Source organism: Scardinius erythrophthalmus (genome assembly GCF_964197995.2).
Source record: "Scardinius erythrophthalmus genome assembly, chromosome: 16".
Lineage (NCBI taxonomy): Eukaryota > Metazoa > Chordata > Actinopteri > Cypriniformes > Leuciscidae > Scardinius > Scardinius erythrophthalmus.
Genome location: NC_138236.1, coordinates 15,526,491 through 15,551,661, shown reverse-complemented (window position 1 = coordinate 15,551,661; position 25,171 = coordinate 15,526,491). Strand labels below are relative to the sequence as shown.

At 39.2% G+C, this 25,171-nt stretch overlaps 1 protein-coding gene across 1 annotated transcript; it reads left to right on the top strand.

Moving 5' to 3' along the window:
* The first annotated feature begins 4,050 nt into the window (after positions 1 to 4,050).
* On the top strand, positions 4,051 to 24,569 carry gon4lb (gon-4 like b). The gene is made up of 31 exons (XM_081389733.1): positions 4,051 to 4,180; positions 4,559 to 4,779; positions 4,865 to 4,966; positions 5,087 to 5,328; positions 6,484 to 6,558; positions 6,649 to 6,699; positions 6,790 to 6,840; positions 6,921 to 7,019; positions 9,204 to 9,314; positions 9,422 to 9,598; positions 9,685 to 9,904; positions 11,633 to 11,734; positions 11,823 to 11,863; positions 11,938 to 12,050; positions 13,977 to 14,178; positions 14,393 to 14,479; positions 15,675 to 15,849; positions 15,959 to 16,109; positions 16,741 to 16,891; positions 17,075 to 17,191; positions 17,275 to 18,978; positions 19,518 to 19,812; positions 19,938 to 20,101; positions 20,197 to 20,394; positions 20,526 to 20,669; positions 21,631 to 21,942; positions 22,026 to 22,136; positions 22,278 to 22,452; positions 23,134 to 23,407; positions 23,497 to 23,599; positions 23,714 to 24,569. Exons 2-31 carry the CDS (start codon positions 4,578 to 4,580, stop codon positions 23,825 to 23,827), a joined length of 6,063 nt encoding a protein of 2,020 aa, XP_081245859.1. The 5' UTR covers positions 4,051 to 4,180; positions 4,559 to 4,577; the 3' UTR covers positions 23,828 to 24,569.
* The last annotated feature ends 602 nt before the right edge of the window (positions 24,570 to 25,171 follow it).

The window sequence follows — 25,171 nt, the reverse complement described above, 5'->3', positions numbered from 1 at the left end:
TGGCACATCCGGTGGCACATCCGGTCTTCATTGGCATGTGCCAGTGGATAGTGGCATGTGTCACTGACATTATTGGCATGTGCCACTGACATCGCGACACACTGACACTGACATGACACCTGACTGACACCGAGTCGCGGAACATGCCACCGTGTTGCGACACCTCCAGTAGTGACTGACAGATTAATCGAACACCTATAGCCTACTGACGTAATTGTGCCATAAAATCCTAAATAAGTAGCCTAATTTTGTGATATTTAAAATATCAATTAAACGAATTAAAGTAGGCTACATTAATGTTTTTTCAAACGTGTTATTTATGTCACGTCTGTATTTGATTGGTATGTGTCACTGAATGTTTTGTAATACCAGTGCTACTTTATGTTGTTTATCTCGCAAAGTCACAAACTGGCCATTCTAGGAAAGACACGAAATAAATCTATCATGGGTCACTACGAATAACGCATGAACAGTCGCGTCCGTTACTGTAAACCTTTATTTTTGCGTGATGCTGCACAGACGCACGCCAGTAGGTGTCAGTATAAGTGAGTGTAACTATGTAACACTGGCCAGCGCAAGATTCTTATCTGTGGCTTAAATATTTCAAGTCCTTCCAAAAAGTGTAAACAAATTAATTATTAAAAATCATATGTTTGTTAGGCTATGTATCTGAAAAGGAGTATACCGAGCTACTAGCAATATTCTTTATTTGTACAAGTGCAAAAAAGTCCTCAGTGCAACAAACGTTCGGTCGCGCAGGACCTTCCTCGGTACCTTTAATATTTAAAAAATAATTTTATGTAATTATTCAATAAATAAAATACATTTTTGTTCTACAAATTAACGATGTGCATATGGTACATAATCTACATTATACTACGGCAGACAGCTGCAGGTGTCACTACTGGAGGTGGCACAACATAAAGAGATGTCAGTTTTAGTGACACATGTACCAGTGGATATTGACATGTGTCACTAAAACGTGAGATGTGCCAATGGATTGCGTCATATGCCACTTGCATAACAATTTGCTTTATGCTGTCAAAAAATATGATTTATAACATCGCTAAGTTAATGTGTAGCCTACAACATACATAATTCGATACAATTATTTTGAAATATTTAAGCCACAGATAAGAATCTTGCGCTGGCCAGTGTTACACTCACTTATACTGACACCTACTGGCGTGCGTCTGTGCAGCATCACGCAAAAATAAAGGTTTACAGTAACGGACGCGACTGTTCATGCGTTATTCGTAGTGACCCATGATAGATTTATTTCGTGTCTTTCCTAGAATGGCCAGTTTGTGACTTTGCGAGATAAACAACATAAAGTAGCACTGGTATTACAAAACATTCAGTGACACATACCAATCAAATACAGACGTGACATAAATAACACGTTTGAAAAAACATTAATGTAGCCTACTTTAATTCGTTTAATTGATATTTTAAATATCACAAAATTAGGCTACTTATTTAGGATTTTATGGCACAATTACGTCAGTAGGCTATAGGTGTTCGATTAATCTGTCAGTCACTACTGGAGGTGTCGCAACACGGTGGCATGTTCCGCGACTCGGTGTCAGTCAGGTGTCATGTCAGTGTCAGTGTGTCGCGATGTCAGTGGCACATGCCAATAATGTCAGTGACACAAGCCACTATCCACTGGCACGTGCCAATGAAGACCGGATGTGCCACCGGATGTGCCAATGCGCATAGTGACATGTGCCATTGGCTTCTGTGCGTCAGATGCCATGTCACTTAATGTTAAAACTGCTACTGGGATTTCTTTATACTGTTAGAAGCACTAATGATATTAAAAACTTCATTGTTGATATTAAGAAGCACTGTTTTGGAAGGAAAGACTCAAGTTCGATTTCTGCTTAATGTTTTTCCTCTGATTCCCACTGCTGTGCTATATTCAGCATTCCATGAATAGCCCACATATGAGATTATTTATTTATTTATTTCATTTTAACACATACAATCTAAAAAAACAAACAAAAAAAAAACATTAGCTTTATATTTTAATCAATCATTTCTCATCAGTTTGCACTAAAATCATATGATACAAGAATGATACAAAGGAAGAATATTTATTCCTTTATACATAACAGTGTATAATGAGTTGTGTGTCATTGAATACATAGCCTATACATCAATATAGGTTACTCATTTATGAATTTGAATATGATTGTAGTGTATTGGTCATTCATCAACATATTGGGCAGCATTTAAAATGAAGCATTTATTTGCATACTATAAATTAGACCAGACAAGACACTCTTAGAAATAATTAGATTCTTTATTGACATCCATGAAGAGCCTTGGAACCCATGAAACCTTTCAAATGCAAAAGGTTCTTAAAATTATTAAAATGTTCTTCATACTAAGAAAAAAAGTTATTTTTTTAAGAACTGTTCTCTGAAATGTTATTCTATGGCACAAAAAATTGTTTTCTGATGTCCATTCAAAAAATAGTTTACAACCACAATGTTTCTTTTACAGTTTTAACAGATGGTTTTTTTTTTTTTTTTTGGAAAATGCTGTAGTAGATTTAAAGTCACACCAGATGTGTTGGATTGTCCAATCTGTGACCTTTCAGGTTCTGCCTCTGAGATACACAGATGTGATTGTTATTTAGCCTATGTCCAGTTTCTTTAGGAAATTACTTCACCGAGACCAGGGAAACTTAGCTAGACATTTTATCCATCCTTTACGTAAAAATCCATAGCTGAGGTGACGAGCAGGTCTCAGTTCTGAACAGTCCCATGAATCATGCAGAAGCTGCAGAGGAGCTGCATCACCAGCAGTTTTCACGTTTCTAACCTGTGAGAAAGAATAATAAGATTGATTCTTTGATTTCACAGGACCGTGTGCATGTTCTGCATTGTTGAGACATCCCTCAAATACATTTTCCTCGAAAAACAACGATTCCCTTCTGCGTACGCACGGACTTTCAGCAAGTGTCAGAAAGCCATATGGAGTGGTGATTTTGCTGAGGTGAGGTAAGGACATTGCTGCGCTGGTGGTCGGGTCTGACAGAACGTAAGTCTGGAGATCATCCATGAAGACCAGGTCGCGCTCCTCTGAGAACGGGCAGCAGCGCGCGAGTGCTCGGACTAATGATGATGGGTGCGTGGACTGAGGGAATGTGTGCCGCCGTCCGTGCCCGACTCCAGCCTTCTCCCTGCCGCATCCCTGCAGCCTGGCCGGGCACAGTGAGGGGATGGTGAACTCCGGTACACTGGCAGGTGTCACCACCATGTTCCTCAGAGGCATCTGCCTCGTTGCGGCCGGTTGAGTCTCCCGAGAACTTGATTGCCACGATTTCTCTCGCTTAGGAGGTGTAAAATCACGAACTGGTCGATTTCTGCCCATTGTTCACATATGGCATAACTTTCCGGGTAATTGTCTGTAAAGAATATTTTACGTTGAGCCAAATATTTTTTCCCCTCTCTGAGCTTTCTGGTTGTTGGTGGTATTTTCTCTGCAACTTTCCTAAAACTTTTAACAGCTTATGTAAGTCTAGATGAAGTCTTGCTCTGCTGCAGTGCAGAACAAAAACGAAAAACTCAAGTGGCAACTGGAGGTAAATATACAGTCCCAACTATAATTGACTCCTCCCAGTATGATGTTTTTTTTCTTTTCGTCTTCTTTTTTTTCAGTAGGGAAGACCTACTGCATGTTCTCTTTTTCAGATCTGTTAAAAAATCTGAATTTGTATTTATTTATTTATTTATTTATTTATTTATTTATTTATTTATATGGCTCTTTCACCTCCCTGGCTTTATTTATATACTATTATTTGAATAATAATAATAATAATAATAATAATAATAATAACAATAATAATACGTTAAAAAAATATATTTATATAATAGACTCCAAGTCTGGCTGCAGGAGTGCTCTATTTTATTTATTTTTTCAAAGTGTCACAATTTTAATATTATTTTGTTGCAAAACGCTATTTTTTTTAAAAAAATTGGCTTTATTAAAAATATTGTTGAAAGACTGGTATATTGGTTATTGGTTTTGTACGCTAATGAGGTGTGGGAACGGTTTGTCATCGCCTCTGTTTGTGAGGGAAGGAAATGACCGCAACACCCGCCGTTTGTTGTGAAGCGGCGGGCTAGTGTGTATATATCTACCGATGGCTGCAAACACTTGTTCGTGGGTAAGATAGATTTTTACATTATGAAATGTTAACAGAAAAAATATCATCCTTGCGTGGCACAAATATAAACTATTTACGAGTGTCGTGTTTTGCTTAGGGGCGCAATGCTAACTTCAGTTAGCAAATAAGCTAGCAGCAGAAGATACAATCATACAGATTCACTGTATTTAGAATTTAATACTCTGTGTTTCATACTAGTGAGCTGTCTAGGTAGACGACTCGCTGGGTTTTGATACAAAACCAGAAATAATATTGTCCTGTTATAGTTTTCCTTGTCTGACTGATATATATTTTATATATATAATTGCTTGAATAAAGACTGTTAATGGTTAGCTGGAAGACATCAGTTTGGATCTTTTTCTTAACCTGTGATTTCAGGCTCAGAGATCGATTGAACATGGGGTGGAAACGCAAGTCGTCATCTCCAGAACTACAACCGAATCCTGCCAAAGCACCTAAGAGGGAATCTATCAGCAGATCTCCTTTCTCTCTCAAACTGTCTCCTAGTTCCTTGAGAAGGAAGGTCTCCACCCCCACTAAGACGAGGTCAATACAGACTCCAGTTCAATTCAATTGCCAGGAGCAGAACTCCAGCCCAGGTAATGCAGAAATTAGCAGTATTCCTTGAGGGAAGTTAATAGCAGAACTTGATATTTTTTTTATTTATTTTTTATGTGTGGGCAGACCATGGTGAGGATGATGCTGACAGTGTCCATGACTTCACTCCAGTTTCATCCCCCCTGCAGTCAGAGGTGGATGCAGAGCTGGATCTGGTCATCACTGCGGGTGAGTCAAAGTCAGCACATTCGGCCTTGTTATTAACCACACTTGACTTTGTAATGTTACTTGTCAAGTCGAGGAGTTTTCCAAAATCTGAATAAAGTCTCATTGCTTGCCAATCCTTAGATGAGGACAGGTGTGAAGGAGAGGAGTGGCTGTATAAACGAAATAGATTGAATGTAAAGAAGAGTGGAATGACTCGGGTGGAAGGAGAGTTCCCTGAGAAGAATGGAGAGATGGATACGTCTTCAGAAGAGCTTGATGAAGAGGATGAGAGTGAGGAAGAGTTGAGGAAGCTGGACAGAGATTTAACGCTCAAATCTAAAAAACTCAAGCTCTCCTCTGTCAACGTTCGTAACATCATTCATGTGAGTCTGATATTTTTAACAAATGCTGTCACATTACAAAATAGGGCTGGGACTATACACCTATCTCCCGATTCAGTACTATCATAATTCTTGGGTGCTGATACGATATTTATTGTGATTTTTCTTTTAAGAATTGCGATTCTAAAAGTATTGCGATTCGATATTGCAAAATATTGAGATTTTTTTTAACACTAGACTATTTGGAAAAGCTCAATCATACACTTATACAGACTGTACGTGATGTATAAGATGAGTCATATTTACAAAAACAATTCATCACATCTTTCTGACTTTTATTTCAGAAGCATCATACAGTACTACATTGTCTTGAATAAATTATTCAATAACAAATAATTTTTTTAAGTCACTTGTCGCCACCTAGTGGCGAAACAATGTAATAAGTGCCAAGCTTCTTTCAAAAGCTGATTTACTCTATTTTGATCGCTATGATGGACATCAGTATTTATATTTGAACTTTAAACTTTTATCCAAGTACTTCTATGATGAACTATTGTATCACATAAACAATGACACTATGAGGTTGAAAAGACTGCTGTTTCATGACTACTCTCTCTGGGTCAGCGGCAGCGCCAACACAGATTTGAATGTTGCGTTATAATTTTGTCAAAGGTTTAATAGACAGACGAAATGGAAGAAGAAAGCGTAGGTGTTTGAACTTTGAACCAAGATCACAGTCTTTTAAAGATGAATCGTGCAGCTCTATTGTCTTATCTCTCTCTCAGCATATGAGTTGCGTGAGGGCTTTTCAGTGCATTCAGTCTCACGTCGCTTTCACGCGTCCACTTGACATTATGACACGACACATTTCATTCTCAGTTGGAACAAAAGTGGCTAACTTCTGTCAACCTCATATATAAACAAGGACAAAAATAAAGCAATTTAATTTGAATTAATATCGATTCTGTAATAAATAAATAAATCGATTTAAAAAAAAAAAATTGTTTTAAATCTTGATAGCTAGGTGAATAGATTTTTTTTCTCCCAGCCCTGTTACTAAATCACTATGATCTGATCTTATTCTCCAAATCTTCAAGAAAATAACATCATTGTACGGAAACGCTACCATCAAATCGGTAGTAATTTGAAAATCAATTACAAACTTGTTAAAAACATATTTTTTGTGTTTGACCTCAGGAGGTGATAACCAATGAGCATGTCGTGGCCATGATGAAAGCTGCTATAAGAGACACACAAGATATGCCCATGTTTGTAAGTTCCTCCTTTATTTAACTCTTACAGTGGATGTCTATTTGAACATGATAATTTCATTTGATTGTATTTATTTTCTGTTTAATGTAGGAGCCTAAAATGACCCGTGCTAAGCTCAAAGAAGTTGTTGAGAAAGGGGTGGTGAGTGTTTTTTCTTATCAGGAAGGTTTGAGAATTTGAGCTCTTTTATGTGAGTGTTAAAATAATTGCTGAATTTTTTTTTTTTTTTAGGGGATGTGCAACTGGAACATCTCTCCAATAAAAAGGCCATGTGAGATTAAGGTATAAAATGGTTGTATCACCTGTGAGAGTTCATTTTGTTTTTTGGTTGATGTTCCTTGCTATTTGGACTCTTTTCTTAGCCACCCCAGTTTGTGGACATTCCCCTGCAAGAGGAAGAGGACTCCTCTGATGAAGAGTATTGTCCTGATGAAGATGAGGAAGATGAAACAGCTGAGGAGGTGAGGCATATACCACACTCACATCATACTTTCCTTTAAAAAAAAATATTATTCAAATACTATGGTACAAAATGTTGGGGTTTTGACAAAAGATTTATATTTCAAATAAATTTGGTTCTTTTGAACTGTTCAAAAAAAATTAAACCACCATATAACAAATGTTACTGCACTTTCTAGAACTGTTTAGAATTTTCTGGAACTTTCTAGGACTGTTGAGAACTTTCTGGAATTTTCTAGAACTGTTTTTCGACAACAATCCAAATCTTGGTATACATATACATAGGCAAGAGGGACAGAGAGAGAGAGAGAGAGAGAGAGAGAGAGAGAGCTTTATGAGTAAACAACTCAACTTTATACTTTTTGATGTTTATATCAGTAGTAATATATCAAGTAATATATGGAATCAAAACTTTCAGTCCTAGAAAGTTTTGATTCCAATTTTGCACTTTAGTTAAAGCTGCAGTCCGTAGATTTTTGGGGTTAAAAATCATCCAAAATAATTTTTTGAGCAAGTACATAACCAGCCAGTGTTCAAAACTATCTGCTTGCCGTAGCTCGATTCAAAATGGTAAGCTTGCAATAATGTTTTTAATTCCAGTGGTACTGGTGGATTTCCGCAGGAAATTCGAGCATGTCTTTGCGTCAGTACGTCACATTTGTACACATAAAGAAGGTGTCCCGGCTCTTAGGCTATATTGAGTGTGAGGATGTTGGTGGTGGAGTGACAACTGGAGATTCACCCGTTGTAAAACGCGAAAGACTTCGGACTTGGGAGAAAAAAAAGAGACTGCAACCGGGCCCATGCGAAAACAAGGACAAATATCGGAAGGGCATTAAATGTAGTCACGCAATGCTGATGTTGTTAACATTAACAATTTTGAGAACAAAGTATACTTTGCACGGTTTATGTGATATGCTAAGCGATCGTTAGATTTAATTGGCGCGATTTACTGCAATGCTTTTTTCCCCTTATTTGGTCAGAAAAAAGTGGATGTTACTTACTTGTTCAGACAACATTTTACAGTGAAAATTCTTATGTTGGTCATACTTCCAAAAAGTAGAATCTGTGATTGCGAATGACAGTATCCACACCACCAGCGCGGTGATTGACAGCCGTACATTCTCCTCAAAACATTAGATTCATCCGGCTGTGCCATGCCGAGGCACAACCAGGGGGCCAATGTTTCATAAAACATTGAAGCTTCCCCGGGTGCCGCCATTGATTAGCGGACCCTCACCTGCTGTTAGCATTCCATTGACTCCCATTCATTTTGGCGTCACTTTGACAGCGAATAACTTTACATCTGAGGCGTTTAAAGACTCCATTTGTCCATTATTTATTTCTAAAGAAACACGACAATGTATAAAAGGCTCCATTACATTGTATCTTAAGTTATGGCCCGTAGAAGCCGTTTTTGTAAAAATAGGCTAACGATTGCGTCATAACCACGCGACTCTCTGTCGCACAGTAGAGAAATTACCGTATGGACAGGAGGAGAAGCTCGCGGGCAATCGGGGGGACGTGGAGGCAAAATGACAAAATAATTAATCAGAATATATAGCAAAAGTTGCTCCTGCTCCTAGCTCATGGACACCTCCTACTCACGCTCTCCGTCTCTGCAAGTTTCGGAAGGGAATGATTCAGATTTCTCTTGGCACAGCTACTAGAAGACAGACGGGTTGCTCACATCACATCTACGTCGTCAAGCTCAGTTTGAGTCTGCGCAGTACGCTCGACCCCCAGGAAGTAAGAGTTTCTAATTGACTTCACTTTGTCTCCGTTGAATCCAATGGGGTCGCTGTGTCCATTTATTTTACTGTCTATGGGAACAACGCACGTAAAGTTGATAACTCCGCGAATAACTGCAATTGCAGATTTCAAACAGAGATGGTGACAAAGAGGAAAAAACTGCGGACTGCAGCTTTAAGTTCACAACTTTGAATGGAAATATATCTACTGAATGACTGTTTTGTAAAGTTAATAATAAAATGAACAACAAAGTAACACGTAAAAAGGGGCAGGTCTATTATTTTGCATTTACACTCCAAGACTTAATGCACAGATCAATTGACATATAGTATCAGATCGTTTTGTTCCATCTTTTGCTGTTGCTATGGTTATCACTGTCAGTCAGATTCAATTGCGCATTTAAATGCTTTTGCAATATTTAAATTTTCTCTCAGACATTTTTGGAGAGTGATGTGGAGAGCACGGCCTCCTCACCACGTGGCAGCAGACGTTCTTCCTCTCATACGCCCTCCCATTGTGATGATGCCAGCAACAGCCCCAGACTGGTACTTTACACAGTATTATGATCACATACACATTTAATTCTTTCTGCACATTTTTCAAGGTTTTAAGTCTCTTTGTCTCTCTTTGTCCCCCTCCATCTCTATCACAGAAGCCCAGGCTCTCCAGGCACTTGAGTGTTGAGGCAGTGCCGATGGGTCCCCCTGCCCCACCTCCTCAGTCCTGTGGCCCCTCACGATCCCTCAGGGCCCCTGACCCCTTCATTGAGAAACTCCATGCTGTGGATAAAGAACTTGAACTCAGTCCTCTCTGCATGGAGCCTTACCAGGTACTGCATCACATACACACAAAAAAAATCTCTCTGCCTACTATATATATGGTTCTCTCTAAATTTAGTGTGTCTGTCTATTGAAGGCTCTGAGCAATGGCAGTGGAGGGGAGCCGAATGGCAGTCTGGTAGCCTGCCGTACTCGGTCAAAGCGTCCACTGAGGGACGTCCCTCTGGATCAGCTGGAGGCAGAGCTCCGTGCACCAGACATCACACCAGATATGTATGATAATGTCTCCACACCGGAGGACCGTGAATGGACCCAGTGGCTGCAGGGACTCATGACCACTCACCTGGACAATGATGGTCAGTGTGTAATGTAGAGCTGGGACGGTGGCAGTTTTTTACACCGCGGTGGTAATGGCCCTCCTATTGGACCAACTATATAATATATATATATATATATATATATATATATAATATATAATATATATATATATATATAATATATAATATATATATATATATATAATATATTATATATATATACACACACACACACACACCTCAATTAAATACATTTTAAAATAAAAAATTATAATAAACGAGGCTCAAACATCCATTTCGTAACATACATGCGTGTTTATTTGAGCATTTCTGTCAATGAAACGACACTAAAGCCTGTAAAGCATTGAAATAAATATCAGTAAATAATGGTAACTTAAAAAACATAATAAAGTTTAATATTTACAAAACATTCGTTTAATATTTCCACACAAAGATGCGCGATATAGCCTACACCTATCTCTTTTCTAATATCTTCATGTTTTCTACTTGTTGTTAAAGGTCTGAAGAGTGAATTTTATCTTCCACAAGGGCAAGACATTTAGGCTGTGTTTGATTTTGCGTTGCTAGAGAAAGCGAAGCTAAAATCACCTGTGTGTGTGAAACGCGCTTTACAAATAAACTTGACGTGCCTTACCAAGTCTATTAATGAGCACAAACTGTGTTAAAAAGAATTTGACGTGCAACTAAAAAGGTAGGCTATCTGTCCTACAGTGTTTTTCTACTTTACCACAGTAAAGAATGTGAATATCATAGGCCTTATTAAAAGTGAACCAAAGGAAGAAACGTTTATAATCCCCTGCAAAAATGGGTGAGACGTGAGTGAAGATTTGGGAAAAGAAACGAGATTCCATGTCAAGTGGAATAACTAATGGAATATTGTTAAATTCGCTGATAATCGGGGGTGACCAGATCGCAAAACAGAATACAAAGCAGACAAAGCTCACGCACAACTCTCTCGTTCGTCATGAGTCCAAATATTTCCACCTATTGTGTATTTTGTAAACAAAGCTTTGTGGTTCACTCGTGTCATAATATTCATGTAAAACAGCATTCACATTAAAAAAAAATTGTTTTGGCGTACCACCACCGGTGCTCTTAACATTTATCATAATAAAAAATGTTTCTTGAGCACCAAATCAGAATATTAGAATGAATTTTAGAACAATCATGTGACACTGAAGACTGGAGTAATAGCTGATGGAAATTCAGATTTGACTTAAACACAGGATTAAATTACATTTTAAAATGCATAAAGAATTAGAAAAAAAATTAAATTGTAATAATATTTCACATGTAACTGTTTTTACTGTATTTTTATTTATTTATTTTTTAAATAAATGCAGTCTTGCAGAACATAAGAGACTTTCAAAAACATAAAAAAAATCTTACCCCAAACTGTTGATATTATTTGGGGCTGTTTTTGACTTCTGTCATTTGTTTTCTGGCCTTGGCTGAACCAGTGAACCCGCAAATGTAATCATGTCTTTTAAACAAATCACTGTCATGACCGTTGCACTCAGACAGATGCTGTCAAAGCACTTTTCTTAAATGTTTAAATGGCTTTCTCTGTGTGTGACTAGTTTAATGTGTGTGCGCGGCAGCGATTAAGTACCTACCTCTGTTTTTTCCACTCATGTTTTTCTTCCCCTGACCTTTTCCCCAAGTCCTTTTCAGCATCACTGCTCTGTGTGTGTTCTCACACATGAAAAATACAGTTCTTCTGATGATTCTCTCTCTGTATTTTAGAAGAGGCTGATGAAGATGATGACCCTGAATATAACTTTTTAGATGATCTAGATGAGCCAGATTTGGAGGATTATCGAAATGATCGTGCTGTTCGAATCACAAGTGGGTTTTTATTTGAGTTTTAGATTGAATAAACCCCTCAGTTTAATTTGTTTGCTTTTAGTAATTTTTTTCTCTGTCTCTCTTGCAGAGAAGGAAGTCAATGAGCTCATGGAAGAGCTGTTTGAGACGGTAAAAGGACTTAACACTAACAGGAATAAACTAAAGCCAGTCATTCCTCACTCATTTTCTCTACTCTTCTCCAGTTCCATGATGAGTTGGCAGCCAATGAACAAGACGAGGAAGGTCATGAAGAAGATGAGGAACGTGATGAGGAGGCCAATGACACTCCACAATTTAATGTTCCTCAAGCCATTAGGTAACACACACACACACACACACACACACACATATGCACACATCACCTAGTCCAAGGCTCAACAATGATTTTTTTTCCCTGCTTCCCTGGTCATGTCAGTAGATTTCTGCGGCCTTTTCACATTTCAACTGGCCCAAATAAACAATTATATATTTATAACTTATGTATGTGTATATGTGTGTGTGTGTGTGTGTGTATGTCCTTTTTGCAGTAATGAAAACTAAACGCATTCGCTTTCTAACATAAAATAAAACTGTATTTCTAACAGTACAAAGCAAGGGGACATGTTAAAACACCCTCAAGATGTGTCCTCCCTATGGGACAGAGCAGCAGAGGAGTGCTGTATCTGTTTGGGTAGGGAGGTAGAGAAATGCTCTAATGTGTCCGATTGTTTCGCTGTTGACCCGGGACAAAGTATGGACACTGCGGAGCTACATGTACACATTCAGTATAGACTGAACACATGCACACAAATCGCAACCCCCACTGCTGAGTGCTATACAGGTGCAGGTCTATACGTCACTGCGAACGTGCTGAAAAGATTTCACTGTATGCCTGTGCTACGTGCAGAATCCAGGCACAGAGGCTTTAAATAGAGCTCATTTACTGGAACAGATAACAGCTACATGCACGTTCGCGCACACACAAACAAACCTCTGACATCTACTCAAAGGGCTTCCCTTAAAACATATTGCCCTTTTTCTGAACAGTCATCAGCTGTCCTTGTCTGAGCCCTTATTTAAAACCCGTCACATCAGGCTTGTCACATCTTTGTTCTTTAAGGATATGTGTAATTAACTTTGTTACGGAAATAGTATAGTGTCAGTCAGCACAAAACTGTCAAGAGATGGACATGTCACACAGTGTTACAGCTTATTATTTGCCTAGTGAAGGGGTCATTACAGCTTGCACTGTGTGGATGTGACTTCTGTGCGTCACTGTGTTCTGGGTACAGACAAAGATGTGGCTGATGGGGTTTTTTAAATGTTAACGAGGTACATTGACGTCTGTGCTGTCTTTTCCACACTGTGAATGTGTGTGTGTGTGTGTATAAATCCCAAGGACTTGTGCCTGTAATGTTCATTAACTAGGCTACAGAGAGTATAAGAGTATAAGGTGGTCTGATTAATTAGTGACCGTAACTTAACGATGATTTTACTAAACATTATGTCACTAGATCCGAGGAACATAAGCATCAGCATTTTTGCATTTTAATGAAAATATACAAAATAATTATATTGCCTATTGATAATGCTGTTTTTATTATACCATTAATATGTATGCAACTGCCAAAATTTCCCATCTTCATTTAGGTCTAACTCCATTTGGTGTGGAATGCCGATTTTCCTAGATTCCTTAAATTCCTAGTAGATAATAACTCCCACACACACTTTTTCAGTTTCTCTTGGAGAAACATTACAATATGGAATCAAACTGGTTTGCTAATTGTTTGTTTATTTATTTATTTATTTATTTATTTATTATTAAAGTCTGGATGACTAAGCTGATAATTGTCATCTTATGGCAGATAAGCAATAAATGGCTTATATTAACATTCTATTCTGTTTTGTCTAAATTGTATTACATGCTAAAAGTGAATGTAGGCATCACAACATAATACATGGAAAATGGCTTTTCATTTTGAAATTTGATTAGTTAGTATTCAGTGACTACAAATGTTTTTAAAATGGATACATTGAGGATACAATTAGCATATACAATTCAATATCCAATGTTGCCTCATATGGTAAATTAAAAGAAATCTTTAATAATAAATAAGGTAAAGTTTCAAATTATGATGACAATTCAAATTATGTCTCATCAAGCTGGCATATTTGCTTTGCAATAATTGGTGCTTCTAGTACACATTTTAAAACATCCCTCACTCTTTTCAGATTCAGTATGTTTCAGTTTGTCTGTCATCAGGTTTGAGGAGCCACTGGCTCACATGTTGACAGCATGCAGGCGGACCGTTAGAGAGCAGCTGGATGCTTTGCAGCAGCGACGGGAGAACCAGGTTCGGACCACCCAGCATGCACCTGGGCCTGGCTTGGTTCTTTTGCAGCCCAGCTGTCCTCTGGTGGTCACGTCTCCTCAGAGAATACAGCTGCAGCAGCAAATACAGCAAGTAAGAGACTGTTTTAAACACCACCTTACACACTAAACACACTTAATTTACCCTGAAAGGGTTACCTGGTCACAAGGATCTAATCTTTTACCACAGAGCTGTTTGTTGAATGTGATTCATGTAATGCACTGGCAAAGCATCTTTTCAAAGTTCTTGTTTTATGCTGATATGATTTAAATTTGATTTATGATTTAACTTTTTCTTTTTTTTGCAGCATGTCCAGTTACTTACACAGGTCAATATGCTGTGCAACCCAGTGGAGGCACTACAGAGTGAAGCTCAAACCACCAAACATTTCCTGGTAAGAAAACTGGGGATTAAACACATCAGTTTCTTTAAGGCTTTAAGAAAAGACTGATGAATGAACATGGTTCAAAAGTGACCAATGTAAAGGAAAAGTGCTTTGCATGGTTGAAAAGCCTGTTGCTTCTCCTGTGTGATAAACCTAGATTGTTCAATTTATCATCTTTTCAATCTTAAAGTGAAGAAATAATTCTCTTCTGCTTTTGTTGTTTGACAAATTATTTTTTAGAACTAGGAAAATTACAAGAAAACCAATATTATTGCAATAAGTACAAATGCATTTTCTTCTACTCCCCCCTTTCTTGCTTGCTTCCCTTTGTGTATTAAAATGTCATTTTCCCCTACCCTGGAAATCCAGAGTTCTCGCGAGAGCACAAGTTGAATTTGCTCAGTGAGTTTACTCTGGTGTCGAGTAATGATGCTCATTAAATATGCCCTTGTATCGGAGCTGCACCAATCACATCGGGTTATCTGATATAGGCGGGCCAGAGGCGAGCTAAACAGATGACGGCAGCGATGTGACGTCAAAGTCATTAGTAAACATTGCAAGATGGCTATGGATGAACACCAGTTGTTTGAAACGGCTTTGGCCGCTACAAGGAACGAGTTAGACTTGGCTTTTTTTCTAAAAGAGGAACAGAAGACGGCGGTCAAATCGTTCCTTTGCAAGAAGGACGTTTTTGCTGTTTTGCAGACCGGATACAGCAAGAGTCTAATCTACCAGTTAGCTGATGGTAGCTAAAGTATGGGGCTTATTGTTGTGATTGGTCGTAGTGTTATCCAATTGCGTGCAGTGAAATTTTCAAATGCATGCTCGGTGCCGCCCCTCGAGCTGGGCGATTTTCATTACTCGATGCCAGACCCTTAATCTTTCAGGTTTGGGTCTGGTTTTCCAAGCTAATTTTCCCCTTCCTTTATCCCTAAATGCCATTTTAACGATTCGTTTAAAAAAATAAGAAAGAGGAGATTTAACACTTTTAACAAAGCATTTTAGAAGCCACAGATCTAGGGAAAACAAAAATATATATATATACATAGCTTTATGCCAAAATGTTGTTCAGAATGTTACATTTTATTTTTGTATATCTCAAAGTCAAAGAAATTTGAGTCAGCAAATTTGAGTACTTTTTCAACAAAAAAGATAATTATAGTGACATTACAATAATAAACTGTTTCCTGTCCTGTGTTGGTAGGGGGAGTTGCTGTTATTTGCTGAGCGGGCTGAGGAGGGGAGGTCAGCAGTTAATTCTGGTTTTAGAAGCATGTTTAGGGTGTGTAACTTGCAGTCCTCCCTCAAGCTGCTGGAGGAGTTAAAACAATGTCCGTCTCCTCTTTATCTTCCTCCCAAACCCATTCGCCGTCACTCAGGTCAGGCATCTCATAATGAATTCATATGATCCAATAAATCAAGTGAAGAGCACATGCATGGATGTGTGTGTATATATCTGATGGCAGTATGTTTTTTGTGTTTCTGTAGTTTTTTCGTACCCATTGCTCCCAGCTGGTCTTGCATGGTTGTTCGCCACACGCTCTGTGTTTCTGTACCCAGAGCTTCTACCACAGTGCAGTCTGGATCCAGTCCTGCATCGCACACGCAGCAAACATTATTACACCAAAGGAGAAGATGGGTACAAATGGCTCTGACTGTCTATTCCATCTAGTTTCAGTCATAGGAATGAATGTTTTATAGAAATGTTTTTTATTCAGCCTTTAACAGTCTGTGAATGTAGTGGGGCATTTACATGCATATGTCATCCTTGCCATGGAAAAATTAAGCAATTACTAAAGAATCACTTTTAATTAGTTCATTTAGATCTATATTTTGCTGTATAGTGGTGCTATATATCCATATTTAAGGAAATTGCATTGCTTATATATAGTATTATATTATACTTTTAAAAAAAAGTGAGAATTAAAGAGAAAACTTCATTAATGTGGGAAAGTAATATACATTCTCTGAATTTCACAGGGTATACTAATACCTGTTAACGTCTGTTTCTTTCTAAGGTAGAAATAAGTACCTTTTTTGAGAAGTTACAGTTCACCTTTTGACTGCAAATGTCAAATTCATAATGCAATTGGTCCGTGAAGAAAGAAACGTCAATATGGGCTTTTTGCAGTTTAATGTATCAAAACAAGCACCTCATTCAGTCTGCACAACTGACACCAGCTAGCAAACACTTGAAGAAGCAGTGAGCCATACCTTCACCCAGTTTACCCTCTGCCTCTCTCTCTTCTCCTGCTCCCACCTCTCTATAGACTGTTAGTATTGGGGTTAAAGCACTTCGCTCAAACAGAGTTCCCATACCACCTGATGAGCCGCTACCTGATCCGCCCCAAGGTTCAAGAGCAGCTGCGTGCACGTGTGAGGGAAATGGCGTCTGCCAAAGCTCCACACAACATAATCAAGGTAATTCGTCAATCATCTATTGGTTCATCTGCCCATCTTCGTTATTTGTGGTGGTGCACATTTGCTCCCCAGTTTCCTCAATGAATTTCTACACTTTCTGAAGCCGAAAATTTAAATCATAATATTCTGTCATTTTAATGTGGGTTCAAGTTTATTATGGCAATCTAATGTTGTATGTCTTAGTTTTACTGCCAGAATAGTGTGGTTCCTCCTTTGCCGGTGATGTGCAGACCTGTGGTACCTGGAGAGGAGCGCCCTCCTGTGGAGAGAGAGCAGGACATCATGCCAATCTGGCTGAAGGTATTACAACCCCGTAGACCAGTGGTCTAAAAATAAATCTGATATCAAGTACGATCCTAATGGTTTAAAATGTGCCTTTACAGAAAAGCTTGCCATACATCCATAGGGGAGTTTGTCAGAGCAGTTTACAGGTGACCTCCACCACCAAATCTCTTACCCTGTCCTTCCCAAAAGGAACACGCTACCCACAATTCATCCCCAAAGGTGTTTCTCTTCGTCTACATCCAAGTGTAAGTCGCCCTCCACAGCCCAAATCTCAGCGTCTGTTCGGTTTTGCCCACCCTACTCTCACACCATTGGCGAAAGCTCCTCCGTGTCCCACAGGTGCAGGAAATGCACTATCCAATGTCTCCACACCACTTCCAGCACATGGTGTAATATTATTGGCCCAAACACCTAGCACTCCTATAAATGGGGTGTTCCCATTGGGTCAGCCCTTTTTGACTCCTGCACATGGGACCATCCCACTGAGCGCATCTTATCCTATTAATTTCCAGTATGTTACTCCAGAATTGGGGGCTGGTAATCCGGCACATCCTTCTGCCAACTTGCCCCCCGCTGTAGTTCAGATACCCCAAGGTGACATGCCTCTACATAGTACTGGGACAGTCAGGACGTGTGGCATGCAGCAGATGTCCGATAAGCACAAGAAACGGACCATGCCTAGAAAACTTGCTCCTTTGAAACCAGCCCCCCAGCTATTTCCCCATGAAAATGCTCCTCACCTGACTACCACCACACAGAGATCGGTCACATCTCCCTCTCAGGATCTTGTCATACAGTTAGCCCCTGGTACACAGGTCGTGGAAAACGCCCCAAGTCCTTATTTTGGAAAGACGACACAGAGGTCAGAATGTGACTTTTTGCAAACCATGAAGGACATCACTCCTTCTCAGTATAGTGTTCAAAATGGTCAAAGGACTGTTTTTTCTCCTATGACATCACCAGCAGCAGACAGTTCTCAGTTTGTACTGGTTCAGACCATTTCACCTACTGGAGTTCCTCAGTTCCTACTTTTGCCCCAAGACCCATTCATTCTGAACCAACCTGCTCCACTTCATGCTGAAGGTGCACCAGGGTGTTTATCCCAGCAGACTGCCTGTTCTGACATTCCTGCTGGCTCCATGGTACTAAAGAACACAGAGAGGACTGAGGGGCCTTTAAACATCATAACACCATCCACAGAAGATGAAGAAAGAAAGGAAGAGGGTGAGGAAATGACTGGAGACAGATGGGAAGAGGAAATGGCTGGTGCTCTGTTTGGTAGTCCTCTCCTGGCACTCTCAGAGTCCTCTTGCAGCCCTGACTCCAGTTTGACCAGCATGGATGCAAGCACGGACAGTGATGCTGAAGCCTCCGTGAGGGTGAAGACGGATACTGGAGATTGTCCTCCTGTCCGGTCGGGCTCTGGCAGGCAGGAAACACTCGGAGTGCACAAACACAGCACTGGAGATGGGAAGGAGCAACAGTCCGGTGGGGGAGAGAAACAGAGCAGTGGGAATGAGGATGTTGGACGGGCCGAGGAGAGGGAGAGTGGGGGAGATGGAGATCGTGATGAAGATAAAGAAGGAGAGAAGAACGGTGATGGAGAAGATGGCAGAAAAAGAGATGGGGGTGGAAGTGGCGATAAAGGAAGAGAAGAGAAGGATGGAGATGGAGAAAAAGATGGAGATGGAGAGCGGGATGAGGAAGAGGAGGATTTTGATGACCTCACACAGGATGAAGATGAGGAGGAAGTGATGTCTTCGGCATCAGAGGAATCTGTGCTGTCTGTTCCAGAACTTCAGGTTTGTTTGTTTTTAGAAAATGCCACACAAAAAAATTGCAAATGAATCTATTTATGATATTTCAAATATTAGGCACACACCGACCAGTTTTAAAAATTCTAATATTTTTTCATGTTATGGCATAGGTTTTAGATTTTAATGTTAAAAGTTATAGCAGATATTGAAATTTGATATTATTGTCTAAATAAATTAAGAACAAAACACTAAAACTAAAGTCAATAATTTTTAATGATACAAGGGAATTTAGGCATCACAGCATTATAATGTGCAGCATGAAAAAAAAAATGTATTCTCATTTTGAGATTTGTAAGATTACATTTAACAGTGTTATTAAATTTATGTTTTTAGTGATTGAGTTTTAGATGATTGCAAAGATAATTGAAATGTAAAAATAGATTAAATGAGCATGCACAATTATATTATATACAGCTGATAGCAATAAATAAATACACATATCAGATAACAGTTGATATTAGATTTTTTATTTATTTTAACAAAACTAGTTTTATTAAATTGTTCCTGCTGTGTTCCCTCGGTAGGAGACAATGGAAAAGTTGACCTGGTTGGCCTCAGAGAGGAGACTGTGCAGAGAGGGAGACTCTGAGGAGGACAATTCGCCCACATCCCCAACATCACCCACCTCCCCAAACTCTCAAAACTCCCCTGCTTCCCAGAATTCGCAGGAGGAGAACTCCGAGGATGAGGATGATGGGGTGATAAAGGGTGATGAGATGGAAGCAGGGGAGGGAGAAGGCGAAAAGCTTCCTGAGGGAGATGCGCCACTGGGCGACGACCCCCCACAGATCACCGGGAGAGGAGGAGGCCGTGGAAGAGGTCAGTACAGTTGTTAACACCTGATTATGTTGTTTTGAGTGATGTCAAGTTAAAATGAGCCTACTGTCCTGGTTGGTTTTCCAATATGAAATGTTTCACTGGATATAATTTATTTACTTTTACAGGCCGCGGTCGCCAACCCCCTCGTAGTCTGAAGCGTAGTCGACGTCAGGAACGAGGCAGTAAAGATGCCTCAAAGCTGCTGCTACTCTATGACGACCACATTTTGGACAACGATCCATTGAGAGAGAGCAAAGACATGGCTTTTGCCCAAGCTTATCTCAACAGGGTCAGACCATTTGTATCTTTGACGCACTAGTATCTCCTTTACACCAATGATTAGAGAAACACTGTCATCTTTTTCCATTTCTTGTGCTGTTATAGGTGCGCGAGGCCTTGCAAGACATCCCTGGTAAGGTGGAGGAGTTTTTAGGACTGCTTTATGAGTTTGACCAGTCAGGAGAGAGCCGCAGTGTTGTAGAGCTGTTCTCCCAGCTGAAACAACTTCTCAAAGATTGGCCTGAGCTCCTCAAGGACTTTGCAGCTTTCCTTTTACCCGAACAAGCGCTGGAGTGTGGACTGGTACTTACAATCATTTTATAGACAAAAAAAGATTTTTTCCCGGCAAATAACTATTCATTTGATAAATGTCAGTGCTAAAAAGAGAACAAAACTTTAGGAACCGACTCCCAACCTCTCTCTCCCATCCCCAGTTTGAGGAGCAGCAGGCCTTTGAGAGGAGTCGTCGGTTCCTGCGTCAGTTGGAGATCAGCTTTGGGGAGAATCCTTCTCATTACCAGAAGATAGTGAGAGCTCTGCAGAGTGGAAGTCCTCTCAGTCCTGCTGGTGTTGAAGAGGTATGGATAGATGGATTGATGACTAAATTGAAAGGTTTTCTGCAGTCAGAAAGATGTTTTTTTTTATTTAATTTTTTAGCAAGGATGCATTAAACTGATCAGAAGTGACCGTAAAACATTTGTAACGTTATTTATATTTCAAGTAAATGCTATTATTTTTTTAAACTTTGTATTCGTCAAAGATTCCTGAAAAAAAATCCTTGAGATGCTTCTTTCAGAAACAAAAAAATCCTACCAACCCCAAACTTTTCAGCGATTGTTAACATTAAAGTGCCCCATTCTGGTTTGTCGAATATTACCTTTATGCAGTGTGTAATATAGCTGTTTGTGAATGTAAAATGGCTGAAATTTTTTAAAGATCAATGCATGACAAATAAAGTTATTGTCTCCTAAAAGAAAGGATAGAGTCTGAACTGCTGAAACGAATCATCAGCAATTTCAGTCTCACTTCCTTTTCATACTTGCTTAACAATGTAACAAATTTGCATAATGCCAGCTTATGGTTTTCATTGGCTGCCAGCGAACGTCTTCTTTGACACTTCCTCAAACACTGAATTGTAAAAAAGGCTAAGTGAAAGTGTACAGTCAGCAGTTTGTTATGCAAAAGAGACCTCTTTAGGGTGATACGAGACCCTACTGCGAAATTATCCCGCTTAAAATGAATGAACATCAAAAATAAATTACATTTTATTACCTCAAGATGATTATCAGTACCCGCCTGAGCTGTCTGTAACCACTTAGTTGATTGGTTGTATTACAGATTTAATTACAATTATATTTCAAATAAATCCAATAGGATTTTTCAAGTAAGGTCAAGTCTAATAGTGTCTTTATGTGGGTGGGCTAGAAAATATTTTTCTTTACAGGAGGGGTGCCTGGCAGAAAAAGTTTGGGAACCACTGACTGTTTATTGTCCAGACTTGCCATCTAAAATCCCTTTATTTCTGCTTTTGTAACTCAGCTCAAAGCACAGATGGTCACCCTTCTTAAGGGCCACACACACCTACAGGGAGAATTCTGGATGTTTTTTGATGAGATGCGTCCACCTCCAGCACGTCCTGGCCAGTTTGAAGAGGCAGTTTGGCCAGAGGACATGGGCACTGGGACAGATGGAGAGACAGGGATGAGTGTGGACTCTAGAGGAGGTGTATGGGGAGGGTTTGAGGAGGTCACACTCCCTGATCTAGAGGAGGATGAAGAGTCGCACAAGGTTCGACAGATCAGCAGCAGGAGCAAGAGGAGGAAAGAAATGCACACGCATGACAACTACAAGGTGTCTTCATGTTGTACATCCCAGTGAATTCACAGTTGGTTTTCCCATTCTTGTTTAGTTGTTAAAATTGTGCTTTTGTTCAGGACTGTGATTGGCCTGAGAAAGATTGTTCCTGTCCCTGTCATGACTCCAGCCATGATGCCAAACATCGCAGGCATAAGAGAAAGGGATGCTTGCGTTGTCATAGCAACAAGGTGCTCGCTTTATTTGTGTGTTTGCTATAACATATCTTAAAATATGTGTAATTGCCACCCTTATTATTAAGGAGACTGTTTCCTCACATTTTATTTTCTCACATTGAGTTATACAACTACGGTTGTTTTTTTGGTTAACAGGCCACTAATGGCTCAAAGGTGCTGAAAAGTCGTGATTCTGTGTTTCCGTCTGCTGATGCGCAATCTGAAAGGGGAGGGGAAGAAAAGGAAGAGGAAAAAGGACAAGGGGAGGATGGAGAGACAGAGAAAGAGGTTAAAGATGAGACTGGCAGTGGAGAAAACAGTCCACATCATGGTAAAGTCTTTTCAAATGCTTGTTTTTTTTATTACTTTACACAACTTCATGTATTCCTACAGAGCCTCTAAAGATACTTTTTATGACTAAATTTACTTTAATCATTACTTATAATTTACACTACTGTTCAAAATTTTGGGGTCAGTAAAAAAATAATGATTTTATAAAGCAAGGATACATTACATTGATTACAAGTTACAGTAAAGACAATAATAATGCTACAAAATAATTTCCATTTTAAAAAAATCTTTCCAATCAAATAATCATGGTTTCCACGCAAAAAGCAGCACAACTGTTTTCAAAATTGTTAAGAAATTATTCTTGAGCACCAAATCATACTAGAATGATTTCTTTGCCAACACAGGAATAAATGACATTTTAAAATAAAATAAAAAGTTCTTGTTGTATTTTTGATCAAATAAATACAGCCTACAGTGAGCATAAGAGACTTCTTGTAAAAAATATCTTATTGACTAAACTTTTTGAATGGCACTGTACATGTTCACGGTACTTTTTATAATTGCTAATATTTACATTAATATTTTTTAAAATGCAGGAGTGTTCATTCACATATTAGTTTGTATTGGTGTTGTTACAACTCTAAAATATGTCATTTAAATTACTGAAAGTAATTTGTACTGACAGTTCAACTGAAACTACATTCTGTACCTGCTCCTGCAGAAGGTGATGGGTCTGTGTGGGAGGGAGGAGAGAGACCCCCTTCCCCCATCCCAGAGGAGCAAAAAATACAGAATGAAGAAGGCAACGAGAAAAACGAAGAGGATAAGCATAAGCATCACACGTCTCCACAGAAGCACAGTAGGGATGTAGATGATGAATTAGAAGAGAGAGATGCCACTCAGCAGAGCACACTGAGCCCGGCCTTAGACACACCTGTGTGTGCCAAAAACATCTCCCTCACTCCCAGTGGAGAGAGGGTCATTCTCTGGACCAGGTGAGCACAGCCACAAATCATAATCTGTTTTTGAGCATCGTTTAATGGTGCTTGTGTTTTACATGACCCTCTTATCATGTGGTTCATAGAGAGGCTGATCGAGTGATCCTTACTGCCTGTCAGCAGCAAGGAGCCAATCAGAGCACCTTTCAGTCTGTGGCAGAGCAGCTTGGAAACAAAACAGCCAGTGAGGTACCAGGATTATAAAGTTACAGATCCATTTCCACTGCTCTGACTGACTCTGATCCTTGAAAAGCAATTTTAGCATTCCTTTCTATGCCTTTTTCAACATCACTGTCTCTGCAGGTTTCAAGGAGATTTCGGGACCTGATGCGTCTCTTCCATACGTCAGCTTGTCAGGCCAGCTCAGAGGACGAGGCTGCTGAGCAGCAATCTGCCACTGATGAGGAGCAGGATTGAGACTTTACTTCATCCATATAAACTGTTGTCTTTGTGCAATAAAACACCGATGCAGTTCTTCTAGTTGGAGCCTAGTCATGCGCAGAAAGCCCGTGTCGTGCACTAACACCAGCCAAAGACGTATTTTAAGCATGGTGACAAAGGGTCTGAAGGTCTCTCGGTAACATATGAAGTATTAAATCCATTAAATATGAAGATGTTATCAGACATATGCTAAACACACAAAACCAACTGAACATTATTATTGAAGAATTGTAGCACAAAAACAGCTCAGGTTCTGATGTGGCCTGATTATTGTATTACCATTGGTGGGCCTTCCTGAGCATGAAATGAAACATTTGATTAGTCTAAAGAAAACAATTTTTCATTGTAAAGCACTAACCAGCAGATTCTCACCAACATTGTTTTTGACAGATTGACTGTATATTCTGTGAATATATGAACAAATGGGGGGGGGGCATGTACAGTATTTTTATATAAGAGTGGTTTTGTTCTTTTTATTTTGCTTCAGATGTTTTGAGAAAGATGCACAAAGTTGTAGGAAATCTGGCAAACAAATAATAAAATGACTATTTATACCAAGCTTTGTGTGAGACAGAATTCTTAAAATATATGTATGTATGTGTGTGTGTGTGTGTGTGTGTATATGTGTATGTATGTATACAGTGGTGGTCAGAATTAATGGCACCCCTGGTAAATATGATCAAAAATGGCTGTAAAAAATAAATCTGCATGGTTTATCTTTTTGATTGTTCATTCAAAATATTTGCAAAAATCTAACCTTTCATTGAAGTAAAAGAATTGAAAGTGGGGGTACATCGCATTATAAAATAAATGCTTTTCTCCAAAAGATGCTGGCCATAATTATTGGCTCCCTGTTATTAAATACTTTTTGCAACCTCCTTTTGCCAAGATAACAGATCTGAGTTTTCTTATATAATGCCTGATGAGTTTGGACAACACCCGACAAGAGATCAGAGACCATTCCTCCATACAGAATCTCTCCAGATCCAGATCCAGATTCAGATTCACAAGTTCATGTTGGTGCTTCTCTTCAGGTCACCCCACTCATTTTCTATAGGGTTCAGTTTAGGGAACTGGGACGGTCATGGCAGAAGTTTCATTTTGTGCTCAGTTATCCATTTTGGTGTTGATTTTGATGTTTGTTTTGGACTGTTGTCCTGATGGAAGATCCAACCACAGCACTTTATAAGATTTCTAGCAGAGGCCGACAGGTTTTGATTTTTTATCTTTAGGTATTTGCTAGAATCCATAATACCATGTATCTGAACAAGATGTCCAGGACCTCCAGCAAAAAAATAGGCCCACAACATATAAGATCCA